This window comes from Calonectris borealis, chromosome 9 (genome assembly GCF_964195595.1).
Source record: "Calonectris borealis chromosome 9, bCalBor7.hap1.2, whole genome shotgun sequence".
NCBI lineage: Eukaryota > Metazoa > Chordata > Aves > Procellariiformes > Procellariidae > Calonectris > Calonectris borealis.
In genome coordinates this window covers 23,991,082-24,015,329 of record NC_134320.1, presented here as the reverse complement: position 1 = coordinate 24,015,329, position 24,248 = coordinate 23,991,082, and the positions used below count along the sequence as shown (strand labels likewise).

The window sequence follows — 24,248 nt, the reverse complement described above, 5'->3', positions numbered from 1 at the left end:
CTCTACAATGTCATGTGGTCACCACGGACCCGATCCTCAATCCACCGGGGACTTCAGGTCTGCAAAATTGCTACAAGCTCGACTTGCAGGCTCGACTCTCCCAGTGCGTGGCACGTCCTTGAGACAGTGTATGGTGACCCTCTCAATAACAAATAATAAATTAACCACAAATGCAAAATAAAAGAAGTAAAAAGGCGAATTAATTAAATCGTGCAGGTCAGATGTAAAAACATCTCCGAGGAGATGTGATTGACCCAAGCAGGCTCTTCACGAGGACCAAGGGTTACACGTCAGGCAGGTCACAACTTGTCATTGCAACTCCATGTCTGACTTTACAAAGAATTTAGGATTTTAAAAAACACCTCGGTGCACGGATTTGATGAGAGGAACACGCAGGAGTCAAAATGTGCTCCAAGATTAAGACAGTTACAGCATTTGTCAGCATCCAGGCAAAAGCCTTCTCAACCACAGGAAGAGCAAAGCCCTCATTTTGTTCTACGGAGGACAAATACAGTTCCAAGGAAAATGCCAGAAATCTTCACTTTAGTCTCTAGTCTGAGAATGGTGGGGGTGTTTTGGTGGGTTTTTTTAAAGGAAACATGTTTCTCCCTGTGCTTTCTTCCAGCACTGCCTGCAGGACCCGCTGCACTTAGCGGTGCCGCCATTAGCAGAAAAGTCGTCACTGAACACTTTGCTGCGGCCAAATCCAGCAAAAGCCAACAATAAACTGAGAATTGATGTGCAAAGTGACATCTGGCCCTGGGGGCTGGGGACAGAAGGGCGATTCAGCGCCGGAGGAGGGGAGCACCCCACAGCTGCCCGGGCAAGGCAGGACCGCTCATCTCCTCACCCGGCCCCCACCGCGGCAGCCCGCCTCGAACCACAGACTGGTCAAAAGATCACCCACGTTCTTACACGAGCAGAAATCCTCCAAAACAAAGCAACGCCTGCTTAAGAGTGACAAGACGGATCTCCACTGTAAAATTACTCTCCCCCACTTTGCATATGCTACTGATCAAAATTGCCAAGTTATCCCAATCTTGCCTTTAGAACAAAAGATGACTGTTTTCCACATGCAGACTAACACAGCTCCTGACTGCAGAGGACCTAAGCTCCACATCCTGTCCCCAAAAGAAGCACTCTAAGAAACACAGGTCCTCTCAGCCCAGATCTGAAGAATTCTTGCAACCCAAAGCATGACGGCCAACCCAAAGTACGAGGGCCAACGCTGGACGAGCACTTTGTCCCATGCAACAAGCAGTGCTCAACACACCGAGCTCTGCAACAAGAGCACACACTGCTTTCAGGCATTACATCCAGCTATGAGCTGCCCAACATCTCTACACAACTGAAATCCTGCAAAAGAGCAGAATTCCTACCAAACAACAACAACAGAAGTTGAAAAGAACTGGCTGCTACAGATACCCTAAGCGTAGTCTACATTTCTGCCTTGTTTGAAAACCAAGTGTCCCCAGTTATCACCCCTTGCTCAGAAATGTCACTAAGCTCTGCAGCTACTTAATGCATGCATCAGGTTTTGCTGATAATATGGCGTTACACAGTCATTATGCAGCCAAAAAAAGGGGAAATAAATTACCATCCCAGGGAGATGTTACAGCTGCAGCTGACAGGTGAGGGCTACTGAAGAAACATTTGAGGATGGCGTTCAAAGGAAATATTTTTGCTTACAATAGGCCTGAAGTTGAATTTGACATTTCTCCTCATTTCAACAAGACTATCGACTTGGGGAAATAAGCCAATTACCATCTTCCTTTGGAAATGACAAAATACCCACAGAGGCAATGGGTATCACACACACTCGACGTCACCCAAGTCCAGCGAAATCGCACAGAATAGGAATCCGAGACAAATTTTCACCCAGGACCACACGCAAAGCCCAAACGGAAGGGGTATGGTTTGGACTCTAATTGTTTAAATATTTAGAACTTCAACTTACCATCTTAAACCCTCCCCAGAAACAAACAGAAACCCACTACATCACGCATGTACAATCAGCTGTCTGGACTGGACCACCTTGAGGAGGTTATCACTGTGTTATAATAGTGACCTCCAGGAGTGAGCCATTCACTCTCCTCCTTCGGTTTTAATCATATTATATCCGTGTTGGAGAAATCAGCTAAGCCAAAATGCTTGCAAAACGGTTGTAAAATGTTTCTTATATAAGCTGCATGTCGTCTTGCAATGAATTCAACATTTGTAAAGTGAATATTCTTTAGGCATTTAAGCAAACTAATTTCTACTTACCGTTCCATGGTAGTTCCTGTACATCGGCATTTTTAGGATCTTTGTCAAGTAGTCTTCCAGCTGTTTCTACAATTAAAACATTGAAACTTTAGATAAGATGCAGCAATTTTCAAGGAAAAAAACCACAATCCAACTGTCTGGCATGAGGAAGCAATCAAGAAATCAGACACGCTTTTCAGCTTGAATGGATAAATAAATACATTATTATGTGCTCACGGAAGATTATAGCTCAGCAGCATAAACAGTTCGATCACAGGTTGTTTATTGTTCACAGATCCATGTTTGTACCTTCCACCAGCAGACCTATTGCTTGCAACTATCATTTGAGAGGTCAACTTTCTTGACTGCGCCCAAGTTTCAGAACAATTTTAAAAACAAAAATCAGTCCCTGCTGTTTCTGACCCACACGAATTCGCTTCATGAGAAAACACAGCCTCAGCCTCAATCGAGAGAGCCTATTTAACCAAAACACCAGGTTCACGGGGTGAGGAGCACGGTGACGACGCTGCCCTGTCCCAGAGCCATGGAGAGGGCAGTGGCCAGGCCACCGGGCGCTGGAGAGCCTGTCCTCCCCAGCCAGGAGCGGGGAAGAGAAGAAACCATTATAGGAGAGAGAATGTCTTCCCATCCTCATGGTAACTAGGCAAAGAAGAGATTAAGCTGTTTGGGCATGGGAAACTGGGCAGAGTCCTACAGGACACAAAAGGAACCAAAAAGAAACAAGTGTCATTGGGACTTCTGCCCTTCTCGGCATTAGCATCACAGCACTGAGGTACCCAGCTGGGCAGCGAGGGTATACATCCCCATGGTGAAAGCTGTGGGATTCCCACAGGGAAACCAAGGGGAAAAAACAGAAAAAAGGATCTAGAAAACATTTTTTTTTCCTCTTTTAAACCAACACCTCTCTCCTCAAACTTGTTGCACAGCGTCAAAGTTGTGCACAGCAGGGAGGGTTATCTGCACCGCACAGCCACGAGACACAACCTTTTGGGACTTGAGGCTTCAGCGGCAGAAAGCCCAGGGAGGGATGAACAGCAGAAAGAGAACGATAAGCACGGGGTGAACGAAGATGGTGGGCTTTTACAGCCTTGTTTTTTTTTCCTGAAAGAGAAGCTGCAATGAAGAGGTAGGAAGACATCCACCCTCTTCATAGAAGGGCCCATCTGTTAACATCTGATGAAGTTACACAGAACACGTGTGCCTCTGCTAAAATTACCCACTTCAGCATCAAGAGCCTGACTGTCATCTCCTCTTTCAGAGAGGGACAGGACTGAAATCTCTCAGATTTTGGTGGCCACGGGGCTGCCTCCATCATACAACTTGAGTCGGCGAACTGCCTCTTCTATCTTTAAATTGGAGCACGGGGGAGGAGGGGAACCACCACTCTGGGCGTCGTGGTTTTGCTCAACTGCAGAGGAAAACTTCACCCGTATGAACCCCGGGAGCAGCACCCTCCTCTTTGCACGCAGGAGAATTTGGCGTTAAAGCTGGACTTGCCAAAGCTTAAGTTTGTCAAGCAAAAGACTTTAAGGATAATAAAACAAGGGCTTTGATAGCGTGTGACTTTGCAAGCAACATGCCTGGCACCTCTGCACCCCAGAAGCCGCCCCAGAGCATCCCTCCAGGCCCGCTTACCCTCCTGCTGGAGAAGTGCTCTTCCCGCACCGTGCTCTCCGCGGTGTGCGGCAGGCTCGGCATCTGCCTCGGTTCTCCCCTTTTGATGGATTGTCTTCTCACCGTGTGACTGGAAGGAGAAAACAAACCCCGGCGTCGAGTCTAAGTGCTGCAAGTGTGTGTGCGCCTTGCTCCGAAACCCTTTTTGTGCGATGCTTTTATTTTTCCCATCCAAATTCTTAAAAACTGAGAGATGGGTGGGCAGGAAAGCAAAAAAAAGCAAGCGTGGATTCATTTAAGAAACCAGTCTGCTCCAACCGGCTCACAAAACAAAAATACAACACAGAAATATCAGAGTTTGATTCTTCAGGGTCCCCTTTCAAGGAAAGGGAGCCTAAACCCTATTTTTAGGGCATTATGTTCATCCAGCCCTTACCCCCTCATAATTTCACCTTTCCTAATATCATCTCCCCACATTTCTCCACATCAGGAGGCTCTTGCCAACCCACACCACTTCTCTTCCCACTTCTCTTTCCCCTTATGCTTCCAACCATGCCAAGCACCAAGGCTAGCCCAGGCAGGGCTGCCCACCCATGCGGGGGACCCCCACACCTCCCACATGCCACCCATGCTGGCAGAAGGCGACATCACACCAACAACTTCCATTAACGTTAGCATAACCCTTCCCCAATTTCATGGCGAATTCAGCTCAAAAGTTGGTAACCTGGGACCCAACACGCTTTCTGAGTCAGCAGGGAGATGCTTGCACCACTTGGGTTATAGCTGCTAAATATGTAGAGATTGAACTAAAGTCTCCTTCTTACAGCAAAGAAATGGGATCGGGTGAAGCTACGCCGATACATTATTAAAAGAGAAAAGAAAATCGTGTCTTCCCGAAGACCACCGCGTCCGCAGGGCGGCACACTCACCTCCTGGTAGGGATAGGGATGCGCACGAAGGCTTTGTACCTCAGCAGCTCCCTGTGAAACTCCTGGAAGTGCTTGAACTTCCTTTTCACCTGCCATGTGAACTCCCCATGGGTCAGCTCGATCGTGTAAACGTTGGGGCTTGGTACCTGCAGAGGAGAACACCACCACAAGGGCTGCGGCTTTGAAATACGTCATCTTCCTGCAACTGGTCATCTGAAGTGCCCTCGTTCAATTTTACTTAGCGATCATTCTGTCTCACAAGTTCTTGTTCTGCTTTATTAGGTTTTATAAACAGACAGGAAACCTTCTCTCTCGAGCGTTTTTCCGAGACACAGGTGTTCCTGCTTCCTCAGCTCATGAGCAAGCATGTGCAAAATTAACCCACAAACAGCATTTTAATACAGTTCTACGGAAATTAAATGAAATTTCTAGAAGTTCTGACCTTCTTTGTGGAAGTAAAGCGTTCAACTTCCAACACACGCACTCGAACAGGACATCCCGTGAGGTACGTCTGCGTGCCCGGCTCTTTGAATCCATGGGTGTGATAGATGGCAGAGAAGGGAATGCACACTGGAAGGACCACAAACCCTGTTAGCTCAACAGCCTTGTAACCATCCACGAGGGCACGAAAGCCAGCAGAGCATTGCAATACTTTAACATGGGAGCATCTACACAGCAGCAGTCATTCCACTAAAATATACCAGGTTTTATTTAAGAGAGCTTGAAGACAAGCTTTCACAGAAGGGACTTGACTTGAAGAGCCTCCAGGTCCTAAACCAGGGCCAACGGCTGGGCTTAGTAAAACCACCAAGGTCGTACCCTATCTGTCAACAGATTATCAGTTATTAAATCCAGGTGGGACGCGGGGTGAGAACGTATGGGTGTCAACTCACCAGCGCCTTTTGGGTCATTTAGCACCTCTGAGTCGACCTCCTCCCCCTCAAAGTGGAGCTCCCTGGTGTCCAGGCTCTCAATGATATTGCTCATGTCTGCAGCAATCTTCTTCAGCTTCGACGTAGCTGCATGGCTTTCAGCTCTCAGTGACATCTCAGGGACACGCACGCCAGAGCCACGGGGGGCTGGGGAAGAGGAAGGAGCAGGGCTGTCGTCAACAGCGGCACAGGGGGGCCGAGGGAAACCCCCAGCCCCTTACCCACATTCATCCCAACTCTCCCCATCCTACACACCCAGAACACCCAGCCCGGCAGCTACAGTAAACCACTGCCCAGAGCAGTGAAAAAGCACAGGTAGCTTCAGGCTACAAGAGAAAATTTCCCCCCATGTCAGCGACCACTGGACTCATACACTCCGGTTGTACTTTAAAATGGAAAATACACAATATTTCACTTTCCAGCTACAAAAATCTGCAGGGGGGTGGTTGCGGCTTAGGAGTACCTTCACATATTGATTTCAAAGGGAAAGCAAGGAAGCTTCTGCATCAACCCACCTGGTCACCTCAGCTATCTCTGCAATAACAAGGATGCACCAGAAAAAGCACAAACCGTGTTAACGCCTGGCCAAATCCTAGACCTAATTCACACGACGCTGTTTCCCAGGCTAGGCTGCACGGAGGAAAAGCTCACTCAGAAAATCAGTAGGCATTTTGTTAAGTTTTCTTCCTTTGATTGAACTAATGATATAAACTCCTGGGATTATTAAGATTTCCTCTATTTCTATGCACCTTACACAATTGCCCATAGTATCTGCATGTCTCGTGCTCTCCCACGGCTCCGTCCTCTCAGAAGGCACAAAAGTCACAGCCGCGAGGGCTCCCATCCGCAGAGCAGAGCGGGGTCAGGGGCACCCCGATGCCCCCAGAAAGTCTGGGAGCAACACGGGTGGATGCTGCAGCTTGTCCTCCCCCCTCCAACAGCCCCCCAGGGAGCTCGCACCCCTTATACAGCCCCGGGGGCTGCAGGGGACCAGCCCACCACCCCTCCACGACAGGGATGGCCGGCAACGAACGCAGGGAAGGCTGTTGTCTGCTCAGGCAGTGGCACCTGGAGATGTTTGGGCACCGATGACTACAGCACTTCCCACTTTTATCCCAACCCACCCATGCCAGGGTCAGGACAAAAACAGGGAAGGAAGAAGAAAAAGAAAAGAAAAAAAAAGGACAAAAAAAAAAAATCAAGATGCAAGGCATGTCCACTAACACTGACGCAAGCTTTCAGTGCTTGTGAGTATTTGCAAAGCTGCTGCTTCCTCCTCCTCCAGGCTCTGCAACTCGTCATGGGGCTGCGGACCTGGCTGCTGGTCCCTGCACGCAGCCAAGCTCCAGCTCCTGGGCGTCTACGTGATAAGAAGTCCCTTCAATCTTTGTTCGGCTCTGCAACAAGCGTCACAGCCTGACAGCTACGCTGAAAAAATACAGACGGGACAAACTGGCAACATTTTACAGAAGCCAATACAAGGATGCCCATTTATACCCATGGAAGCTCTTACGTTGTGAGAAAGAATGATTTAAAAAAAAAAAAAGTGCAACATTTCTGATGTTAAATTCTGCAAAGAACACTGTGCAATTATCTTGAGTGACCTCCATAGAAAGAGCTGGATATGCCGTAATTTGGAAATAATTTAACATTTTAATAATTCATGTGTTTAGCTGCCTTTGAAAGAACATTCTTTATTATTGTTTCCTCTTGAAACAAGTACATAATTTTATTAGTACATAAGGCTCAAAAACACGTTAAAATCAGTTGCCTTCAGAAAAAAAAATCCATTTGCACACAGACTTGAGTCAAGAAAAACTGGATCAATCTCTTCTCTTATACCAAAGTAAATGCAGAATCAACAGCTTCATCTGTACATGAGGGCTCCGAGGGTCTTGGTGGCCCTGCCACCTTCCACTGGTGGCTGGGAATGCCACCACAGCACAGAAGGTTTTAGGACCAGACTGGGGGCTCGCTGGACCAGCACGTCACTTCAAGAGATCCATCTAATTAATTCAAACACAAACCCGGGTACCTCATTCCCCTTCTATCCGGGGAGGGCAAAAAAGGAATTTGCATTAATCCTCGCAGACGGAGATACACTGAAACGTGGGACGATCAAGCCGCTGATGCTACCCACTGCTCTACCAAGCCTGCACAGCCTCCCTGCCGCGGGAACTCCACGCCTCCCGCTCGGCACTCCACGCAAAGAATGTTTTTGGCCATCTCTAGCTGGAAATAAAGCAGCATCTTGCTTTGCATTTCTTCTGTCTGTATTCCCATTTGGAAACAAAGCACTGCTTGGTGGTTTGTTTTTTTTTTTTTTTTTTTTTTTTTTTCAGTCTGAAGAGATGCTCTTGCTTCATGGAAGCTTAATGCACTTTCCAAAAGAAGAGGTTTGCACAGTCAAAGAGAAGACAAGCCCGAACACACTTTGTACATGCCATGCCAGCAATTACACGTGAAGGAAACCAGCAAACAAATACCACATCGACAGGGCTGGAGGAAGAGCACGCGGGCAGGAGCCAACAGGGAAAGGATGTGCATCCTCCCTCCTCCTCCCCTCCCGCCGTGCCAGGTACAGCCGGGCTCCTCTTGTCAGATTAATTGACGCAGTCGGTTAATGGATAAACAATTAACCAGTGTGTGCAACGATTATTTGCTAAGGACCACAGCGGGGCTGCATAACTCAGGATATTTTTTTTTTTTTTAAAGCTAAAGCTGTTTTCACAGCTGGCACAGCCAAGCCCTGGGATAAAGCAGAGTCCAAACACAGTTGGACCCGAGCAGCAAGATTCCCCCCGTTGAGATTAGAGCCAGATTATGGGCTCAAGAGGGAAAACGTGACTTTCCTATGGCCCAGCCAAGAAGCCCCATGAACCCGGGCAGCGGCTGAGCTGCCCCGTCACAGCCGGCTGCTGCAGAGCCAGAGGGCAGGGGCAAACCCAGCCCCGGGCAGGCAGGGCTGCACGGGGGTCAGCTGGAAAGATGTGACATACCGCGTCCCTCTGAAAGCTTCTGTAAATTGCTTTATAAGGCTCTGCTCGGTAAGAGCTATTTAACCTCTTGGCCAGAGCTCTCCATGTGGACACTGTCTGCATTCCCACAGGCAAGCTGAGGAATGCGCCCGGGTTAATCTGCAACAGGCTGGGTGCAAGGCTGGGTGCAAACACGTGCCAAGCACGGTTATCCGTGATTCAGCAGCAAAACAGAAGGGCTGCATCAAGAAGGCCCTGTCTATCCAGTGCCACTCACCGCTTGCACTAATCAGGGACTAGAGAACGGGCTTATAAATCTCGCTGATATTGCCAGCTTCGGAGGCCGCAATTACGTGAAGGACAGAGAGAGAACTCAAATGGTACTGGCAAATTGCAGGAGGGTGGAAATAATAGGATGAAATTTATTAAAAACAAGTGCTACGTTTCAGTATTTGGCTGCTGCCATCCAGGATAGAAAATAAGCAGCGGTTTGTTAGAGGAAAAAAAAAAAAATTAAAAAAAAAAAGAAAAACAAAAAGAAAGACCAGGGTTTCTGTGCGTCAAGAACTGGCAATCCGAACAAAGGCAAGATGCACAAACAGGGCTACTGCCTGCAAGCCAAAAAGGAAGACAGGGTGCAGAAGAGGGGAAGAGTCAGGTCTAAAGCACTTGACAGTGAGAACGCAGTGTCAGGACTGAGAGAGGGAAGAGACTTGGGCAAAACATGACAGCAGTGTAGAAGACTGCTGTGAGCAGGACGGACAAGAGGTAACTGCTCTGAATTGCAGGTTTAAAGCAGAGAGGTTAGTCCAAGAGGGGTTTGCCAGTCCCCAGGGCTGTCTGGAAGGACAGGCTGCCCGTATCGACCTTCCCGGGGCAGGGGAGGAGGAACAACCGTCCCAGCTCCCTCCAGAGACCCCCAGCACCCACATACCCAAACCTGGCGCCTGGGCAGCCAGGAGCCGGCACGGCGACCTGCATATGAACAGAGGGAAGGGGCTGCTCCGGCTTTATCCAGCTCAAAGTCTGCCTGGGCAAAACCAGCAAGGAGGAAAAACCAATTAAAAAAAAGAGTCAGTAGTAAAGGAACACTTTGGAAAGAACGAACAAACAAGAAAAAAGGGAGATGGTAAAAAATTGAAAAAGGGCAAAAACATACTAAAAAAACCCCACAAACACTGCTGACACCACATTTGTCCAGCCCAGTTTTCAGATTAATTATTTCCTCTTCAAGCACAACCTGAGCTCTCTGACTCCCTTTGCCTGGCTGTCCCCACAGCACACGGGCCCCAAACCTTTTGAACTAGTGAAATATATACATTGGAAATAGTGACCGCACCAAGAATCAAGGTTTCAGCTACAGGAAAAGTGACTATAAAGATCAAAAGTAACTATGTTAATCCCTGAGCCCTTGTGAATGTATTGCAAACCCAGAGCCCAATCCTGCAACTTTGCAAGCCCGATATCTATTTTTGTTATTTGCCATTTTGGTTATGCTTTAACCCAAAGTTATTACTTAGGGGATCATATGACAATCTCAGCCTTCGCTAAAGAAACAGCGTTTTTCTACTTGTTGCATAGGACAACAAAAGCATGGCTTTAAAGGCATGGAAACTGGAAGGCAGAAAATGCATATTTTCATAAATATTCATGAACAGTTCTGTGTTTTGAAGACATTTAAGTCCTGATGTGAAAATTTATGCAGCTGGTAATAGCACAGACCACCTAAAATTTGGTCAGCCCAAGTTTATTCTCTTACACATATTGTGGCAGATCTGCAACAAGCTCAGATAATCACTGCTCCTTAACGAGGTTACGATGCTGACAAGCACCACACAGAGCTATGAAACCGAGGAAGCCTTCATTTGGGAAAGAGGGGAGGAAGGAGGAGAAAATACATCCAGTAAAAACAAGCATTTCCTGCTAATGCCTCCCAGGGTTTGATGCTCTACATCAACTCCCATCCCCACAGCGCAAAACACTGTAAGCTCTGAAAACTACCCTCGTTCCAGTTCTCATGACATCTCTCCCAGTACAGTGACCTTTTGGCAAGGGCTGTGACAAGTGACCTCTGTTCCCATACTTTTTTGTCCCGCAGGCAGCGCCGGTGGTGGGACCCATGCGAGCCTCCCTGGCCCCGCTGTTTAAAACAGGCGGGCTTGGGCTAAAACAGGGCAATGAAATGGTGTTTCTAAAAAGGAAAAAAAAAAAACAAAACCAAAACCCAAACGACTTGAGCCATGAATTTCTTCCCTCCTCCTGCTGCTGCCAGGAGCCTGGGTGCCATACGGGCTCTGAGAGCCCAGACGAGATGCCAAGGAAATCCTACGCACGATGCCCTCCACAGCTATTCGCCCTGCCTGGTGGTGAGGAAGCTTTTCCACGTAAATATTGCCCCGATTCCTCACATTTTAAACCTGAAATTAGCTTTGGACCACTCCTTCATGGAGAAATACCCTCGGCCGACAAGAGCCCTTTTTGAGGAGTTATTCGCATCCCCCAGGAGCAGCCGGGGCCTGTCACCAGCCCCAGATTCACACCACCCTGGCACACCTTCCTTCCACGGTCCTTGGCAGGTCTCAGACCTCCGCCGAGCAGCTGGGAAACGCCCCCCAGGCTCAGGGTCCCCACCCGTGAAGAGGATCCGGCTTTTCCAGCCCAGGAAATCCACATACCCATACAAAGCCAAAGAGACACGCGCTTTTTTTAATTCAGTATACCCTCCCCCACTACTTAATCAAAGTCCAAGGGCCCTTGTAGACGGCAGATAGCACGTTACATTCCCTACGTATGAAATTAAAAGTCAAGGGGGTTCAAAAATGCTCAGCAGTCACTTAACCCTGCTCTTAAAAGTTCAGTACATGGAAGCTATTTAGCCAGATGAGCAAGCGGCCAGCACAGCACATGGAGACGCCTCCTGAAAATCTGCCCTTCTGGATGCTCATACCACAGGGACAGCACAAGAGGATTTGGGTGTATTTTTTAAACACACACAAAACAACCCTTGAATAATAAATAAAGCATTGTTCCCATCCTGGAAAGATCTGGAGCTGAAGAAGAACTGAAATATGAACCCAAATCAACAATAAACATCATGTTCAGATATCATCCTGACCTAAATTTCTTATCTTTGGCCCAATCCTGACAAAACCAAAATATTTTTAAACCGTTTCCAAAACAATTATTCTCACAAAGTTCCTACATTTAATAGTAATACCTCAAAAACAGGAACCCATGAGCACTTCCCACTTTAATGACTGCAGCACAGTTCCCTGATTCTGCTTTATTGATTTCCATATCCTTTCCATGTGAGGCTTACTGCCAAGCCACCAGCCTGCCCGGAGGAAAAGCGAAGTCCTGGGAATCCACACGGCCTGTTTGCAATAGGGGACGAGATGCTTCAGGGCTGGGATTGCCTGGAAATAACAGGTAAACCTATGGAGGTCCCTGCTGCGCTATCAGGACCGGGGCAGAGCCCCTTCTGCCTCCGTACTGGGTCCTGCAGCATCCATCCCACAGCATTAGTGCTAGAGAAAAGACGACGGAAAAACTAGGCAGGTCAAGGGAGACGATGAGGTAAGGCACTGGTCATCACGACGGCAGCGCTGTCATTACCCGGTGACTAACCCGCTGCTGTAGTCAGAAAACCCCTCTGCGCTGTGTTTTTTCCCCACACCCAGAACCAGCCTAAGCGTCAGGCCCTTCCCAAGGACTCATTTTATTTGCTTTATGGAACAGTGACGTGAAAGGAGAAACATAAACATCCACAGATGAGCATCGGCTGCTGATCTCACGCCGATGTGCTGGTTGTTCTGGCCCCCGCTCCCCGGGCTGCCACGAGAAGCACAGCCTCCCCCGGGAAGCCGATCGTTAGGTATTTATCAGTGATTAACGCCAGCCCTTCACGTACGTGTTCATCACCATGTTTTGGATTCCTCGGGCACAGACGAGAGCGTTTAAGTACAGCACTCGCACCTCGTGCCGTGCATCCTCCGGGGAGCTGTGCTCAACCCCCGGATCGCCACAAACCCTCCACTCTCTAATGTGGTCACGGCACACACTCTGCACCCCTAAACCCAGTAGGGCTGTGCATAACACCCTTGAAAGCCGGGAGAGGGGATGCCCAGAGCCTCCTGCACCCGGCTGTCCACCCCCAGAGACCCGCTAGCGCTGTAGCTGCGGAGGGCGAAGGGAAGCGGTTGACAACACCTTGGATATCGGCATCGTCTCAGCACCACCAAACCCCGCAACAGCGGGTGGCGGAGGGAGTCCGGAGCAAGCACCTGCTTCAAAGAGCACAAGCAGTAGGAAGGTCAAAGGATGCAGCCCTTCAGCGTGCTGGCAGACAGAGCGTGGCCATAAAAGCTTTATATAAAGTCCTAAAACTGAGAAGCTTGCCAGGGCGATAGCGTAATGCAAAGGACTCTTGGAGCGACCATCCCCACAGCGATCAGAGGTGACAAGGACCACTGCGGGACCACCGCATTGCTGCTGCTCTTATATATAGTTGAACACGTCCTATAAATACAGGACATATTTTCATGATCTAAACGTATAGATGTCTACGCGGCTGACGTCCTGTACATCACTCAATGCTATTCTGGTATCTCCCCGTGCCACGTCTGCTCCAGCGACCACCACCTGCCAAGCCACATTTCCGCAGGGAATTTCGTCGGCTCGGAGCCGAGCGGGCGCGCTGGAAGGCAGCCCAGCACCTCCATCCCACGGCGGGGTTAGGTGGCAGCTGATAAATGCAAACACTTACAGATCTTCACATAACTCCCGCCAGCCAAGCTAAACCCGGGGAAAGCACTGCAGGCTGCGCTCAGGGAGGGATTCGGGCGACTAAAACAGGATCTCTCGGCCATCGCCCCCCAGCCCTGCCCGCTCCCATCCCCTTACACAGGCACTCGCTCCCGGCAGCGGCTGCTCCGTATCACGGCAGAGAGCGCAGGTACGTGTCAGGAGGTCACCGTCCCCCCTCCAGATGCGACCCTGCTGCTTATTGCCAAGCTTCCATTAAGTGGGAATGTGATTTTTCTTTTCTCCTCCCGCTGTTAAAAACCACACGCGAAGGCACACGAAGGTGCTAACTTTTTGTGGACCCTTTATGTGACCTGCTCAGAGAAATGACAAATTTCTGCGGGTATCACAGCAACAAGGAGTAGCAGATTGCGAACATGTATTTTTACTAATAGTTTATTGCTTTAATAAAACGCCATTTCTGTTGTCTTGATTTTTGTTTGTTTTAATGGAATTCCTCAAATAATTTTCATTGGAAAAAAGAAAACCAGCTGGCATGAGCAGAAGGCCACGGTGGAGAAGTGCAGGACTCAGAGCGCTCCCAAGCAAGCAGCAGCCAAGTCCGGCTCCCTCCCCTGCCTGGGGGGTTCAAGGCACAGGCTCATCTCCCAGGGTGGCTTTCCCGGGGCACCACCAGCTTCAAGGACAACCACCGCAGGGTGACCACTGCAGGGAATCAGAGCATGAAGGTTACGACTTACAAGCTTAACCCTCCAGACCTCAGCGCAAGATGGGCAGCACACGATGAGCCAAAAATTAAATATTTTTTTTCCCCTCAACTGCCACGACCTTCTGGAGCAGTGCTGCTGAGAAAAGTGTCTGCAGACAGTTTTCCGCATGTACAAAAAAAGCTGTTCGGGAGAAAGAAAAGCAATAGCTTTGGGAGAGAAAAAAACCTGAACGGGCTCAGACACCAGTTCCCATCTCGCTGGTTCTTTCTCCCAGTGAACAAAATGGCTCATTTGCCATAACTGCTGCCAAAACTCAGTGGGATCAGGTCTCACCGCAGAAATTTCAAAGGCACTGTGAGTCATCTACTATTCTTCCTTGGTAAGAGTTAGCGCTGGGTGGGACACTTACCAAAAAAAAAAAGAAAAAAAATCAATTTGCAGGAAACCTCTGTCATGGAAAAATACACTTCAGAACATCTCATGGGGACTACATAAATAGACATTTAGAAAAAGAGGAATGAGAGACCAAAGCATTTCTTTCTGAAAAGGCTATAAGACGCACTGCCTGCTCCCCTGCTTGTTTCAGCAGCCCTTTAGCTGTGACAGAGAGGACAGCTGAGCTTCCCGGGAGACCCCCGCACCCACGGGTGCTTCTTGCCGCACCCAAGAAAACACCAAACAAGGCAGATTTGCGTTCTTCACTCGGAAAAAGCCAATGGCATCATGTAACTGTGTTTTTCTTGAATTAAAAGAGAAAATGCAGGCCCAAAATATCCATTTGTTTTACCTCTTCTGTCACATTCAAAGTTTGTTGAGGGAGAGAGAGAAAACTTTTTTTTTTTAAATGAAAAAGAAAAAAAAAAGCAGCGAGGTTGCCCTTAGCCAGCTAGTGTGGTGCAGTTACAAGGTACTGCCACAGCGACAACACCCCAGGTTATTGAAAGTGTTGGAAACGTGCAATTAATTACTATTGCTGGTTTAGTTTTACCCCGGGGATCCCCGGAGGCCGCAAGCAGGAGCCAGCCCAGCTGATGGCGAGAAGCCTGTGCTGCGAGGTGCTTCTGGTCGAGAGCAACGCAGTGAGCAGCGTGTGCTGGCCAGAGGGCTGTGTTCTGGGTGGGGGAAATAACGACTGGGGGGAAGAACAAGAAATGAGGATTTCTGATTAAAAAAAAAAAAAAAATCCTCCCAAAAGTCCGGCTGGTAAAATGGGAGAAGTTTCTGGGAAGCGGCTCGGTGATGCGTCAGCGCCGGTGGCACGGAGGAGCCCCGGGGCTCGCCACCGGCGGGACCCTGATGGGAGAAGAGCAGAAAAGCAAGTTCCCGCACGGCAAGACAACCAGAAAAAAACAACGGGCTGTGAATCACCCGCTCGCACGGGCTCGGACGGAGGCCGTCAGAGCGCTACTCTGTGGGACATTGTCTGCCTGATGCTGCCTCGTCTCTGCGCCCCGGAACGCTCGTCCCGGAGAAGAGCAGTCCCTCTGTGCCCAAACCATTTTCCCTCGCCGCTGCAAACAGCCCCCAGAGCTGGGGAGCAGCTCCGGGATCCCCCCGCGCCCGCTGCCAGAGCTGGGGGAGCCCAGGAAAGCACCAGGCATTTATCAGTGGGTTTATCTTATTTCGCCAAAAAAAAAAAAAAAGCCCTCATGTGAGGGCTGCACACAAGGGCTCATTACACTGGCAAAAATAAAAATCTAAGACAAGAATCAGGCCTGCTCACAGCTTGACCTGAAATTGCAATCAAGGAAATTACAATTTAATTCTTCTTCCACCCACAGAGGTGTAAACCAGAAAAATAACTCCCAACACCATGAATATTGAATATACCTAATTGAATATACTGACTGCTGCTGTCAGTATAGCATAAACAGGACTCCACACCCAGGGAAAAAAAGAACCAAACCTCTTTCTGTTGAGTAAACCTGCAAATAGTGATGAGGTTTTTCATCCTCAGCTCTGCACCCCCTCTCTCAGAGGCTTTCCATACCCCACCCCAGCTTGCCCAGGCGGGCAACGGAGCGATGCTCTTTCTCTTCTACAAAACGCCCACCCCATCACTATTCATGTTGCCTTTTTACTACATCCTTTCTTCCTAGAGAGTCAGTTCCTTAGGGCAGAGGACCGTTTCTTATCTTATCTGTGTTTTCTCTGCCAGAAAAAAGGGGATAGAGGAGGAAGAGACAATGTTATTACACTAAGATAACTAATGCAAACGGGCTACTTCGCTGTCAAATCCTACTAGAGGTGTTGCACAATTTTATTTGCATACTGGAGCTCAGTATGGTCAGCACTGCATCCCCAGAGCACAAAGGGGAAATTTTAAGGGAAAATGGTTGCAGAAGCACGATCAACCGAAGAGCACAGAGGTGCGAATGCTGCACGTGGCTGCAGCCGGCTTCGGTGCCGACTGGCGCAGTCGAGCAGACTCATACCAAGGAAACACTGCCGGGTTCATTCCCACCCAGCCCCACTCTCGGACACGTTTTCCTGGCAACAAAGCAAGCACATTAGCCCGATAAGATTGCTATCTGAGAGTGATTATCTTGATATTAAAATCTTGCATCCCTTTTTGGCAATAAACCCTGACCATATGCCGCATTGTCACCCTGCCTGCCGTCCCGGCACGCCACGCTCACTGCTGGAGCAGCAGCAGGTCCTTCTGGCAGTTACTTCATCCCCCTCCCTGACCCCTTTTTAGCAAGTTTTGCCTCGCAAGACTCGTGCAAGCCGGAGCTGTTTTTAAATTGCAAGTTTTTATTAACAGAGGCAAAACTCGCTTCCCTGCCGGGGCACGTGGCTTCCTCGCCTGCCCTGGCGAGGAGGCAGCACGTGCCGGGGGGGTGCCTGGTGCCATCCCAGCTCCTTTTGGGGTCCCGGCTCTCCAACATGGGAGTAGCAGCCACCAGATGGCTTCTCCCCCCCTCGCGGCACCAGCAGATGGGTGCCCGGGCGACGCAGCACCCCGGCGCTGCGAGCTGTCTGACAGACACGAGCCCCACTCCCGCTGCGTTACATAAACCCCCGGGTTGCAGTGGTGTTTATCTGCTTTAGAAAGCACTAAATGCCACCGCAGCGCATGGGCATGAGGAGCGAGGGATGCGTGAAGTGCTCACAGCAGTGGCGATGGCACACGGTGCCGACCCCAGCGATTAGATACCTCCCACTACTATTGCATGGAAACAGAGAAAACTCTGAATCCTGAAGATGCAAATACATACATATATATATATGTGTGTGTGTGTGTATATATATATATATATAAAAAATTCATGATCTGCAAATCCACGTGTTGCCCTCCCGTTTGCTCCCCCCAGGCACAGGAGCCAGGGTAAGGGTGCGTGTCCCCTGCCCCAAGGACAACGGCTGCCTCCTGCCACCCTGTGCCAAGCAGGTGGGGAAGCAGCACAGCAAATATTTTGGAAAGAAAAGTTGGCAAGCAGAGCTTTTTTTTCCCCCCCCAATCCCTCCACCATTCTCTGCTTTCCAGGGTGCCTGCACACCAGAGCTGGTATGGGCATCTGGCAGATGCTCACAAGCCCATGAAAGTGAGTGGCAGGGCAGGGGCACACCTAGCTAAACATCTGTTAAAAATCATTTTTATACATATAAACAAAAAACCTAAATTGATAATATATATGTGTTGCCATCCTGCAGCTCAGCAGGGCCAAGGTCTGGCCCCGCATAGCTGGCTGCAAAAAAGCCAGGCTGCGTGCCAGCTACTCACACATCCCACATCTCAGAGTGCAGAAAAAGCATGGCAAGCAGCACCTGAATAAGCACCAAAAAAACCTTCTTTTTTCAAAAAAATAAAGGCTGGCCAAGGTTTTGTGAAGGGAAAGAAAAAAGAACCCAACTGCAACTTCCGTCAGATACATGGCCGTGACTGAATCAATCCCGGTCCCTGCAGAAGTTTCCAGGGTACAAGGGCGTGTGAGAGCAAGTTAAAAAACACATCATTAATTGTCAGCCAGACAATAGGAGGAAAAGGCATGAAGTGTTCGCTCTCGCCCTCCTCAGCCTCAGCTAAGACCAGGTGCTTATTGACATTGGACACTCCAGCAACTAACACCCAGGAAAAAAACGAAAAAAACACCAAATTGCTTCCTCAGCTCTATTATACGAAGATTCAGGGCTACTGTACAATGCTCAAACTTTTTTTTATTATTTTTTAAATTACTTGCTACAAAACAGCTGTTTCCATGTGAAATTAAGGAACCACCTGTTTGCAACAAAGGCAATAGGAGAAGGGAGTTTCTCATAACAGAGCATGATGGCTTGCTGCTGTACTCCGGGGCTTCAGTTATTTTGGAAACCGAGTTTCTCCTCTGGTATGTTTGTTAGGTAGAGATAAAGAAGATAAATCTAGAAGCCTGTATTAACATTAATAATTGGTATTTCTTGATGATTTCATTTCCAGGGAATAAAATTTGTGGCAACACTGGCAGTAAGTGCATTCCCCTGACGTTTCTTTCCCTGAAGATTTGCTAACTTGCTTCTTGCTTTAAATCAATTACCAGAGAAGTAATAACTGTAAAAACCTAAGTTCAGTTGTTCATAATTAACAGACAGAGGAGACACAACTGCACCTCTGTGCACGGTTTATCAAGGAAGCGATTTCTCAAAACACAGCTCAAGAGCAGACCCACTGTGAACACGGATTTTTCCCTTACTGCAGACACACCTGCAGTCTAAAGAGCACTTCATAAATTACAGGGGCTAACAGTGTCAAGTTGACACAAACCTTTACACTTTGCTACTATTAAGAAAAGCAGTAAAAATTTCTAGGTGAGGCATGCGATTTCAGCCCGCTTCAAAACAGACTGATTTCACCAGCAGAGATTACCTGCCCAGCGCTTACAGTTTTATTTATATATAGGTAAAACAGTATCTTCAGCAGTTTAAAGCTGCTGCAATTCTGATCCCAGCAAACTCTTTCTCAGCTGCGAGAGCTCAGGAGACACCTGCCAGCAAGAGCATTATTTGTGGCAGGAGTTCAAGCTTCTCAAAATAAAGAGAGCATCGCAGCCCCCAGGAGAAGTCACTTTATTAAGTCTTTCCAGTAAAACCAGAGTCTCAACACTAATTTTCAATAATCGTGGAAAGGAGGTTGTGATGTATCTGGACAAGATTAAATGTGCAAATGGGTATTTAAGTGAGACTCTTGATCTTCTCTAAGTAGGAAGGTTAAATATTGGCAAAAAAAATTAAACAGATGTACCTCTCTTCATAAACTTTCATTTACAGTAGTACCTGGCTGCGGAGGTAATCAGACCGATTCCCTCATGCTGAACCACAGCCTACAGGAATCCCTGTACATTTTAATAGAGAGGGATCTGAAAAGGAAGGGTAGCCCAGGGCCCAAGGGCTTAAACTTGGAGCTTCCCAACTTCTGGCAAAGCTGGGCAGGATTTGGCCACGAGACCCAAGCCACAGAGCTAACACTCCTGTGAGCATCATGAGAAGAGGCGGTCAGAAATTAAGTTCCCCAGTTACCTGCGAGCCTCTGGCATGAGCTTACACTTCCAAATGCCACAGGAAGGAAAGCAGGAATTCTTGAGCGATTAAAGACACTTGAAACAGAGTTCCCACCCCCTGAGCTGCAAACACAGGCAGCCACGAAACACAACGCCGCACACGAACAGAGAGCATTTGTCCCAGCGGCCATGGATGCACCAGCCTCGCCGTGACACCCCATTACTTACCATCTTCAACTGAAAGTCTAACCAGCAGGGCTTCATCCAGCCAGTTAAACTATGAGGGTCTGTCCCCCAAATAGCCACGTAACTCTACTGACTTCAGAGGCATCGTGCAGATTTACTTAAAGGAGGGATCTGGAGACCACGTAGACCTGGACACATAATACGTATTGTCCTGCTATGTATAGGGAGCCCCTGACCGCGCAGGCAAAACACTCCCAAAGTCAACGGAGCTGCACCGGCTTGAGTCATTGCCCAGGCCTGATCTGAGGCATTTTGGGGCTGCAGATTTCCAAAGAGCAGCCTCCTATACCAAGAAAGAGCATGGTGCCAAATACAGAAAAATAGCAACAGGCAGAAAAGGCTTTCATCGCAAGAAATCGAGGCGGCAGCTCAGCAGAACGGGTTGTGTCAGCCAGCTGCCAGCATGTTGGGAAACTCTCAGGTTTTTCCTCAAAAACGGCGGCTGCTAAAAGGGACAGGGCAGCGACGCGCCTTCACCAGCTTTGGAGACGCACCAGCCGAGTACATCTCAGGAACACTGAAGTTCACAGCAAATGTAAAGCTACCACTTCCGAACTCCCCATCCAAACCCCCCCCCAGGCTGACTCCGGCCCGGGTAGGGCTCATCAGCCTCGCCGGATCCAAACCTCCTCATTTCAAAGCATGAAAAATTAGTAAGTCATCCCAAGTATGTCCTACAGGGCTGATAAACACCTCCCGTCGGCAAAGTTTGCAGCCCAGACTCAGCAAAGAGCCCAAGCAGGAAATTAACTTGAAAATAAGCGTCCTGCGTTTAAGTATCTGCCTTTTTCTCCCCCAAAACCGTCCCAAAGCCAACCCTCCCCCCCTCCCCCCCCGCCCGCCGGCGGGAACCCAACCGCTCCGCAAACCACCGGCAGCTCCGGCTCCTTCTCTACCGACCTCCTGCCCCCGAGGAAGCGGGTCCATCACGGTGCTGCTGCAACCAGCAAGGCGTTCTCCCAGGGAAGCGGCGGCCCCGCAGCCGGAGGAGCCGCCCCGCGCCCCGGCACCGCCCGGCCGGCCCCGCCGCCTCGGCTCCGGCATCCAGGCGGGCTCCCCGACGGCAAAATGAAGCGCGACCCAGCCCACGAGGCACTGCAGCCTATGAGCACTTGCTAATTAAGGGGAAACCACTCCCCGCGAGTTGAGGAGAATATTGGCAGGACGGGTGGAGGGAGGGGCAGGGTGGTTTCGTGCGTTCTGCCTCTTTTTTAGGGTGGGTACTTCTTACGAGAGGAAAAAAAATAATCGAGGAATGATCCATTAGGTGAGGAGAAAGGCTGCTTTTTTATTTCAGCTTCAGCGCCCTGCGAGTACAGGGGCTCAAAGCGCTCCACTCGTGCAAACGCAGCTTTCCCGTTTCCCCCTCTTGTACTCCTCCCAGAAGCCCAGTTACTTCAACTGGGAGAAGTCAGTTTTCCCCCACCGCCGCCAAGAGATTACATTTGGCGAGGGGAACAAATGAAAAAGTCAGTGCAAATTAATAATGCATTAAGTACACATGCAATGTTATTTTTAGCATAAGACAACCTAATAATTACGGTCACATAGTGTTTGTATCTGAGCAGTACTCGGCTGCACATGCTGCATTTTTCATGTTACTTCCCATACGCCCTTTTTAATATGCAAAGAAGCAGATTTTTTAGCGAGAGGCAGAGAAAATTTTTGTGCTTATAAAAGCGTTGAACTGCCAAGCGGAGAAGCAAAAATCCTCCATACGTTAAACAGCTATAACACAGGCTTGCATACTGGCATGCTGGTAAAATGCCTGAAACCTGTCTGCAGTACTACAGCTTCCACCGCCGCAGCTGGGCGCAAGGGGACATCTCGGTGACTTTTCCAGGGAATTCAGTGTTCCCACTTCTGTCTCTACAGCAAGATTCCAATCTGGTTGTTACGATATTTTTCTTCCTTAAAGGATTTTTTTTTTTTAAATAGTAAGGAACTGAACCGTGGTCCTCAAAGCTGCATGAGATAAATAACCCAACTTTGGTCACTGCTAATGCAGAGACGGACTCTACCCCTGTTCTGGCAGTGCAATAGTGAAGCGTCTCCACGTTCTCCACCAGAACAGTACCTGCTTTGCTTACGGGCACACCTGCAACACATCGGCTCAGCTCATTTACACTGGATTTACTATGACTTGGCTTACCAACGGCTTACTAAAACCAGTGTGAGTGATGTGCTTCACATTTAAAATCAAACTGAGAAATCTAAGGTGGGTTCCCAATAGCATTGCAACATGGCTTCTCTCAACTCACGGTGTTGAGCTTAAACATTGCTACACTCAGCATCTATGGAGAGCTGTGAGTCAGGGTGGCTCACCAGTGCTGTCTGTATTGAGCAAGGAAAAAGACAGCACAGACATTTCTAACACTCAGTGTCACGAGAGAACAAAGCACAGAGAAAATCAGGGTGGAATTCTGCAGCAAAGAATAAGAGCAATGGGAAATAAGAAAAGTCACCCTATATCACTGGCCTCACCTTTCCACCCCAAAGAGCAGGCAAAGACATGCTTGAGACGTTACCCCACCCTGCAGAGAGGTTTCATGCTAACACCAACATAAGAGGTGGGAATCGGTGGACCGATGGCACGGGGAGCAAGCTTCAGGGCACCCGCCGGCCTGGGATGCCCCACCTCTGCCATCCTCTCCAGCCCCACCTCTGCTAACCCCGCAGCTTCCTCGGGGCTGCAGGGGACCTCCAGCACCTCCCGTCTCTGTGCACCTCTCCGTGCGCGTTGCTGCAGAGAGGGGACATCTCAGACACAGAGAACGACTCTCTCCGCAGACAAACCCCTGCCCACCCGCCCAGCACTCATTTCAGCGCTCATCACCTACGCAACTGGCTGGCTGAATTCTGGCAAATCTTTACAAATCCATAAACCTTAGCTCAGTTAATGCATATTTAATTTCTCTGCTGTTAGGTTTATTTTGGCAGCCTCTATGAGCAGGGCTAGACCAGCAGCAGAAGAAAGCAGACACTCTCCGTGAGCATTTTGGCATCTACATAGCACAATTCCCCTCTCCCGAGCACCACAACAGAGCAGGTTCTCCACCCACAGTTATCATCTCTTCCAAGAGAAACACCATTGTGCCCGTGTCCATTAGTGATTTGCTACACTTCCTATAACCTTCCCTGTCCCAGAGGCAATTCATAAAGTGGATACTTGGCACACACCTTCAAAAATATCTCGAGCTCTGAAGAAACACAATATTGTTTGTTTCTTCGGTTCTCTGGGGGGGTTCCTTTGCTTCTCTGCTCCCACCTGCTTTTCGATCTTCAGGAACTTCCACACATCCCTCGGAGGACGCTTACTGCTGTCACAGGGCCTGCGAAGTTTTCTTATTTCACACGAGATGCTGGTGCAAAGAGCGCGCTGCGTGGCAGTCACACAGGGATCGATGCTGCTGCAGTCTGTAAAACCAAGGTGCGAATATTAGGCATCTTCTTTAAAATTTTAATTAGTTGCACTTCATTCATGTTTTTTCTTCTCTTTGAAATTTTTCATTGCCATGCCTAATGAGCTGGCCAAAAGTGGGGATACACGAGGCATATAGAGACATCTGCAGAAGGGCTTTTTGGAGGACTAAGAGCCTATGCTGTGAACACCAAACCCAATCCTCTAGCTGAAAGATAACACAGGAAAAGAAAAAGGGATTTTTTTTTTTTTTTAAAATACAGACCTCATCCCCAATCTTGGTCACCAGCTGGCATCACAAACACAGAGAGAGGGGAGGAACAGAGGGACAGCAGTGCTAGACACTAGGAAAAAGCCAAACTATGGCCTCAGAGCAGGCGGGAGTGAGCACAAAGAAGCCATCAACTTCTCCAAGCCTCTCAAACCATTTTCTTGCACCCAGAAAAGCACTCTCCCCTTTCACTCTACGGCAAGAAGCAGTTTTGCCCAAGGGCTGGAGCACAGGAGGGCCCTCGGCGGTTTCAGCGGAGCCATGGCAGGGATCCGTCTGACGTGTTGAACACAGATGTCATCTAAATACAGGGTTTTACCTATAGAGTTTTTCTCACCAGGTTGCTTTTCCCTTGTTGAATGAGCACAGCTATACTAGTACAAACTCCAGCGCTGTGTTATTTACAGTGTTAAAAAGAACAGGCTATTCCCCAGCCTGGTGCCGCTGAACTGCCGTGCTTCAGCTGACACCGTTTGAAGCAACCGACACCTTCTTGGTTAGGTGAAGTATCAAAGGTGGCAAAAACAAACACAGAAACCATCAATTGCTTGAGTTGAGCACCTTTCTGCCCGTCTTTCATGTCTACAACCTGCAGGACCTTTTTCCTCCTTGTATTTCCCCTTTAGCCACACAGACGCTCG

General features: G+C 48.8%; 1 protein-coding gene across 4 annotated transcripts in view; it reads right to left on the bottom strand.

Annotated features, from left to right (window-relative positions):
• Window positions 1-24,248, bottom strand: part of PLD1 (phospholipase D1) — a 77,193-nt gene that overhangs the window by 42,645 nt on the left and 10,300 nt on the right. For 2 of the 4 annotated variants that reach the window (XM_075157394.1, XM_075157397.1), the window contains exons 3-8: window positions 23,096-23,332; window positions 5,702-5,887; window positions 5,251-5,378; window positions 4,809-4,954; window positions 3,901-4,009; window positions 2,266-2,331 (exon numbers count right to left, since the gene is read on the bottom strand). In XM_075157394.1, coding sequence (XP_075013495.1) covers window positions 2,266-2,331; window positions 3,901-4,009; window positions 4,809-4,954; window positions 5,251-5,378; window positions 5,702-5,855 — 603 coding nt within the window. In that variant the 5' untranslated portion in view covers window positions 5,856-5,887; window positions 23,096-23,332. Of the gene's footprint in view, window positions 1-2,265; window positions 2,332-3,900; window positions 4,010-4,808; window positions 4,955-5,250; window positions 5,379-5,701; window positions 5,888-20,815; window positions 23,333-24,248 lie in introns of those variants that run through there. The other 2 variants (XM_075157396.1, XM_075157395.1) reach the window with 2 other exon arrangements.